Below are 6,487 nucleotides of genomic sequence, written 5' to 3'. Positions count from 1 at the left end.
GTCATTTTTAAAAGCTTTGCTGACTGTTGAGAGGAGGCTGCTTCTATCAGTAAGTCCCCTGACTTCAACTTTGTATTTTCTTTAAATTCCCGATAGTTGATTCAAACAACTTTTGAATTAGGAAAGGGGAACACTTGGACATAGTACATAGTACTACTGAAAAACCTATTAGGTAGGTTGGTTGGTTAGATGAACTGACCTCCTTTGCTGGTAATACATCAGTCCTTGTAATTTTTGATTTTGTTGAATCCATGTTTAAAATTACTATTCAGCTCCTAGTGACCTCACCCTCCATGGGGCCCAACAAGGGGATGCCGTCACATAAGAAACTCGCATAGATCGTCACACCAGGGTTTCCCAGGAGCTATACCCTCACAATGCAGTCAGGAAGAGCACATCTTGCCTGACGTGTCCGCCCAGTCTGCATCAATCGGTTGACTCCAAGCCGAGGTCAACAATGACTCAACGACCAGCCGATTGACTCAAACGAAGCCTGATTTTAGCCTCCCGTTTATCCAAAGCAGGGGCCAAGCAGGGGCCAAAGCGGTGTGTTGGGGACGTTATGTTGCCCCTTAACTACCAAGATCCCTCTTTCCGGCATACGGGACACCACGCATGGCAAACACGTGGGTGGGCGTTCAGATCGCAGGGATGGTAAAGAAGGGTTACTAAACCATCTCTGGGAGGTCCCCTTACCACAAACAGGAACCCACATCGAGGAAGTTAAAAAGTTCTCCTTTTCCTCCTTGGCTCACGTTTTGCATTTGAATCATGTTGTTGTAAGTGCACTGGCACCACCACGAATTTTTGCGTTTGGGAAGACGCACAAGCCGGGACAGCAAATTCGTCCTGTCGTGGAAATATGTCGAGCACCAACGTTTCTTTTGGAAAAAAAGTTGATTAAGTTTGTACAGAATAATCTACAGGCTTACCCCTTTAGCATAAAAAGCTCTTTGCAAGTGGTGCAAAAACTGGAGGATGTTATGTTGACAGACAGAGAAATCATGACCGTTATGGACTTCAAGTCCCTATACCCATCCATCAAGCTCCCACCATGCTTCTGTGCATTAAAAGACTTTTTGTTTGCCGACGTAGTAAATTCCCACAAGTATCACATGCATATCTTGGAATTAGCGGATTTGGTCTGCCACTCTTCTTTCTTCAAGTTTGATGAGAAAATTTATATACAAGGAAGGGGTGTCCCCATGGGGAGCCCCATGTCCGCAGTCCTGTGTGAGATGGTGCTACGCAAACTCGAGTGCGATATCTTACCTTTATTCCACAACAACATGGTAATTTACACCAGGTACGTTGATGACATTTTCATCCTCTGGGCTGATGATTGCAACATCCAGCATTTCATAGACATAATCAACCACAACCCATACGATCTAACGGTAGAATTAAATCAACAGTGTGAGTTCCTTGTTAACTTCATGGACCTTTCCATCGCCTGCAAAGAAGGGAAGATAAGAACGAGTGTCTACCGAATACCAGTATATCACCCCCTCGTCATCCCCAGTAACTCTATAGACCCCGGACAGTTTAAGATGGCAACGTTTTGTTCCTGGATCCGGCGAGCATACACCCACTGCTCAAGTATTCAAGACACTTTAAAATAGTTGGCCTACATACGAAAAATGGCTGCACAGCATGGTTACCAAAGAAATGTTGTTGATCGGCTAATAACTAAATTGCAGAAGAACAGTCGGCAGCACAACCATGGAAATTCACGGAAAGCAGTTGTGTTGAGCTATATGCCTTTTCTTAATAAGGTTGTCAAAAATGTGGCCAGAGAGAAGAACTTGCGCGTAATTTACAAACGCAATCCAACGATTTACCGTTTACTGAGAAACGACAAAAGGAGAGATCGCTCCAGTGAGTTAACATGGGTATATTCTATACCGATAAAAGATCATCGTTTTAACACCGACATTGTATACATAAGTGCCACTTTACGTAACCTCAAACAAAGAATAAAAGAGCATAAATACTCAATAACCTGTGGCAGTGACAGCACGATCCTAGCGACCTTTGCTAGGCAACAAGATATAACGGTGCATTGAGATAAGGCCTCCATTGTCAGAGCCACTCGATCCAGGCAAGCTATCAAATACTTGGATAAAATGGAAATACATAAGGCTCACTTATCTATGCTTTGCATCAACCACCGGGATGCGGACGGCCTATCATCGGCCTGGAAATCTCTTGTCGACTAGCATCACGTTTTGATACGGAAAACGAGGCTTAAACCCATCAATGCGCGAGCGCAGTTTTTTGTAAATTTCTAACGCCGTTTTTTTGTAATTTCGAATTTTGTTCGTTTTTGTTATTCGTTAACTGACGAAGGCTGATTAATGCGACCGAAAACGTTTTTAATCTAATAAAACTTCCTACTGGATACTTGAAAGGTGTAGTACGTTTAAAAAACTTATAGAGTTTCGCAGAGAAATGGACTTGCAGTTTCAGAGTCCAAGTTGTAAAAAAATAAAATAATGAGGCCAAATAAGCCAAAATCTGAAAAATGTAGGTTTTAACGTAACAGCAATAGAGGCAGACAGAAAGTGGAAAAACCTAATGCTGACATACAGAAGGAGGAAAGATCAGATAAAACAATCTGGAGGTGACCAAGTTCCTTTTTGGTAATTCCAGGAGAAATTAAATACTTTCCTTGCTTCAAAAGCAAATATAAACCCTCCTCCTGATACCTTATTATCATAATTATCCTAAGCAACTAAGGAAAATGATGCTGAGAAAATTGGTGATGCTTGTACTTCAGATGATTGCCTGGAGAACAAATAGACACCACTAACCAAAAAAAAAAAAAAAAAAGCATGTTCTTCCAAAGATGAGCCTCCCAAATGGTTTCAGGAGTACATAAAAACACAAAAGGCGGAGGATGAACAACTCTGGAAGAAACTAGAAAAAATTGAAGTGGATAAATTAAACATTTTAAAAAGTATTTTAAATATTGTTCAAAAAAACAAAGAAAAAAAGTAAATTTAAATAAATGTTTATAATCAAATGTGCTTGTGTCTTAAATTTTAATTAAAAACTGGTTTTATATATCAGACTCAATTATAATCATTTCAACTTTCCATAGGCAGGATTAAATGTAATTCTAGTTCTTTTGCTAATTTCTCATCTATTCCCTAATCCCATCATATCCTGACTAAAAACAAATTTTTAGGATATTTTAAGTTTATATTCTCTTACACCCTTGTTTTTTGTATGATAGAATTATCTGAATTTTGAATTTAGATTTATCTCCTCCCAATTTAATTATCTGACTTTTAAGTCTACCATAGTTAAACTTTAATTATCTCTGAAAGATAATGTGAGAAATATATTAAATGTTATCCAGTCAACAACTTTTGTAATTTTACTTGATTTTTACATAATAATTATTAAAATAAAAATATTTTTTGAATATAGTAATAAATAAACTACTAAATTTTTGTCTTTCACAGTTTTGTCAGTGAGATTAATTTAAAAATCATAAAACATAAAAAGAAAGTATATTTCAGTAAACTAGAAATTAATGTACCACTTATATTTTTTAAAAAAGTAATTTTTAAAATACAGTAACTAAAAATTTGTAAATATCTGTGTGTTTGCACATCCTTCATAGCTTACAGTAAATTAGTTTTTACTGTAGTTTCCAAATGGGTTTGTTACTTCTAATTTGAATTACACAGCTGAAAGAAGAATTACTGTTCTTTTTTGTATGATAGAATTACCATCAGTTTTGTATATTAATAAGGATATTTTTATCACTATTGTAACAAAATGTACACATAAACATTTACACTTAAAAATTATCTTCTAACTTAAATAAATGCTTCGGAATTTGAAAATAATTTTAAACGTTTGACGTGTTCCGTATTCAAATTGTACTGGTCAAAAGCCTGAAGACAACCATGATTATAAACAAAAACATTTCAATTAAAATTTGTTGTTACTGGGATATAATAAGGTTCTTGTGTGTTGAATTGTATATTACTCTTCTGAGACTTTCCTTTTTTTTAAAGAATAATATGTATCAAACTTTCTATTACAGAAAGCTTCATTGTTGATTCCTTTCTTTTTTGTACAGGACTCAATAGGAAATGCAATTTTTCCTTGGGTCAGAAGAAAAGTTAGGGGCCCTTACAAAATTAATGCCATTTTTATTAACAGAAAAGAAATCTTTAAAATTGCTTTTTATTAATAAAAAAGCATTGTGTTTAATTTATTCAAAAACTGGCAAGAGGAACTCTATTCTCAGACTCCATGCAAGCTCTCAATGGCTGTGTGTGTTTTAACTTTTTTCTTGGATTCCCAAAGGTTTAATTAAGCCTTAGAAAATGCCTCATTTTGTATTTTCTTCCTTTGATCATCAGAATGACAGTAATGTTGAGTGAGTATTTTAAATCTTAGCCCAATTTATTGTCTTTAATGGCCTCTGTGTAAAACTACAAATGCATTATATACTTCTGCAATAATTTAATTCAATAAGAATATACTTGTTTTTAGACCAAAATAAAGATAAATATGTTCAATATAAGTAATTGAGTTTTCCCTACTTTTGAATTTAAATAATCTTAGTCAACAAGTGTAAATAAGCAAATTTTAAAATATGAATGTAGAAAAAGCATGAAACAATTTTTAGCTTCTTGGTAAAAAGACATTTGTTGGTTGTGATGTTTCTACAGGGAGCCCTTCAATTGATAGATGAGTAAATTTGTGATAAACATCTTATTAAGAACACTGACAACAGATTGTATAAAACTATTCTCTACATTTATTGATTTAACTACGAGACAATTGTAAATTGTATTTTTAATAAACATTTCAATTCTGCATCAATAGGTCTGCTAATTGATTACGTTTTACTTCCATAGCTGTACGATTTCTTGAAATTGGGTCTTCTGCAGGTTCATTGAAATCGTCAACAAATGTATCCTCTATACAGTCAATATCACCTTGATTAATGCACAAATTGTGCAATATACATGACGTCATTACAACTTTTGACATTGATAAAATGTTTTCCATGTCCAGATATTTTAGTCGACGAAATCGCCCTTTTAGCAGACGTATGGTTTGTTCTACCACAACTCTGATGGAACTGTGTTTTCTATTAAAATTTTTCTGTTTCACAGTAAGATTACCATAATCTTTATATGGTACGATTAAAAATGTATCTAATAGATACGCTGAATCTCCAAGTGAATAATACCTATCTCCTAAATACCTTGAAGATTCATTTAAAAACGTATTATAAATAGGCCCTGCTGCCAAACCCGAGAATCATTAACACTACCAGGCCAAGCAACAAATGCATCAATAATTCGCATTTCTGAATCACAAATTATTTGCAACAGGATAGAGTGCCTTCTTTTCCTGTCGTAATAACTATGGCTATCTTCCTTTGGAGCTTTTATATATGTGTGTGTTCCATAGACACACCCAATTACTCCACGCAATGAAACAGTACGGAGTTCTTCAAACTTATGAACTGTTGTTTCCAGGTTATCATTTGGCCACCTGATAAACCTGCCAATCATACGAGACATTTTTTGACAGAAGTCTATAAAGATTGTGTGTGAATGACCTTTATTGACACCAAATCTGTCTCCAATACCTCTAAATGATTCTTGATTAGCAAGAGTCCAAATACTTAATAGTACTTCCTTTGTAGAAGAAATAAGAGGTCGTCCTTTTTTTACTTTCATTTCTCTCTTTGTATTTATTAATTTTATAATTTCCTATAAAAAATGAATGCATTATCAGTTAATTTTAGAAATTAATAGAAAATTTAGCTTATTTTAAGTTAAAAACTTACTTCTGTTGAACTTTTTGTGAGTCTAAAATGAGATTTGAAGCATCCATAGAATAGCAGGTACAACCTCTTCAACGTAATTTCGTATCTTCTGTCGCTTAGATTTTTTACCTTCATTTGAAACAGCGATGCCGATCATTTCGGAACTTTCATACATCCTTTATTTATTCTGTTGTAATTCTTTAAATAATACATTACTTTCTAAAACTGAAATTAACGAACAAGGGACAGCATCCATTTTGCTTCAGCAACAAACGTTTGTAAAATGTCATGCAGCAACATGCAGTGGTTGATGCTCATGACGTCATTTACGCTACATTCTCGTCGCTTTTACCATTTTAGTTGTATTTGTGTTTTAGAAGTGTAAGATTATGTAAGTTTAATAAATAGGTTATTTTATACTGATGCCCGTCTTCCTTGAGTACAACCGACGCCTTATCCCGACCTCACAAGCCCTCCCACTCGATTAATCGCCATCCCCTGACAGTGATGGACCTTGCAAATCCGTGCCAGTAAAAGGGAGAAAAAAGCTCGCTGTTCTTTCACCCTCAGTTCTCACAACATCATTGCACGTGTTCAAAGAAATATTGTAATCTATGATAGATTTTATTGTCAAACACCATCTTTTTGAAGAACATGCTATTGAATGTATTCCATTAAATG

At 35.1% G+C, this 6,487-nt stretch overlaps 1 protein-coding gene and 1 long non-coding RNA gene across 2 annotated transcripts; one reads left to right on the top strand and one right to left on the bottom strand.

The window, feature by feature from the left end:
* Positions 1-1,004: 1,004 nt before the first annotated feature.
* Positions 1,005-1,622, top strand: LOC136972222 (uncharacterized). Its single transcript, XM_067266779.1, has one exon. It carries the CDS (start codon positions 1,005-1,007, stop codon positions 1,620-1,622), a length of 618 nt encoding a protein of 205 aa, XP_067122880.1.
* Positions 1,623-5,530: 3,908 nt separating this feature from the next.
* Positions 5,531-5,958, bottom strand: LOC136972223 (uncharacterized). Its single transcript, XR_010880299.1, has 2 exons — positions 5,828-5,958; positions 5,531-5,750 (listed from the first exon to the last, which is right to left on the bottom strand). It is a non-coding gene; the product is annotated as an uncharacterized lncRNA (long non-coding RNA).
* Positions 5,959-6,487: the final 529 nt, after the last annotated feature.

Source organism: Centruroides vittatus, unplaced genomic scaffold (assembly GCF_030686945.1).
Source record: "Centruroides vittatus isolate TY-2023 unplaced genomic scaffold, ASM3068694v2 contig_285, whole genome shotgun sequence".
Lineage (NCBI taxonomy): Eukaryota > Metazoa > Arthropoda > Arachnida > Scorpiones > Buthidae > Centruroides > Centruroides vittatus.
The sequence above is the reverse complement of the archived record's forward strand: the minus strand, read 5'-3'. Positions and strand labels throughout refer to the sequence as shown.

Excerpts from the sequence above, each read along its gene's own strand:
- LOC136972222 (XM_067266779.1), top strand. The coding sequence starts at position 1,005 with ATGACCGTTATGGACTTCAAGTCCCTATACCCATCCATCAAGCTCCCA.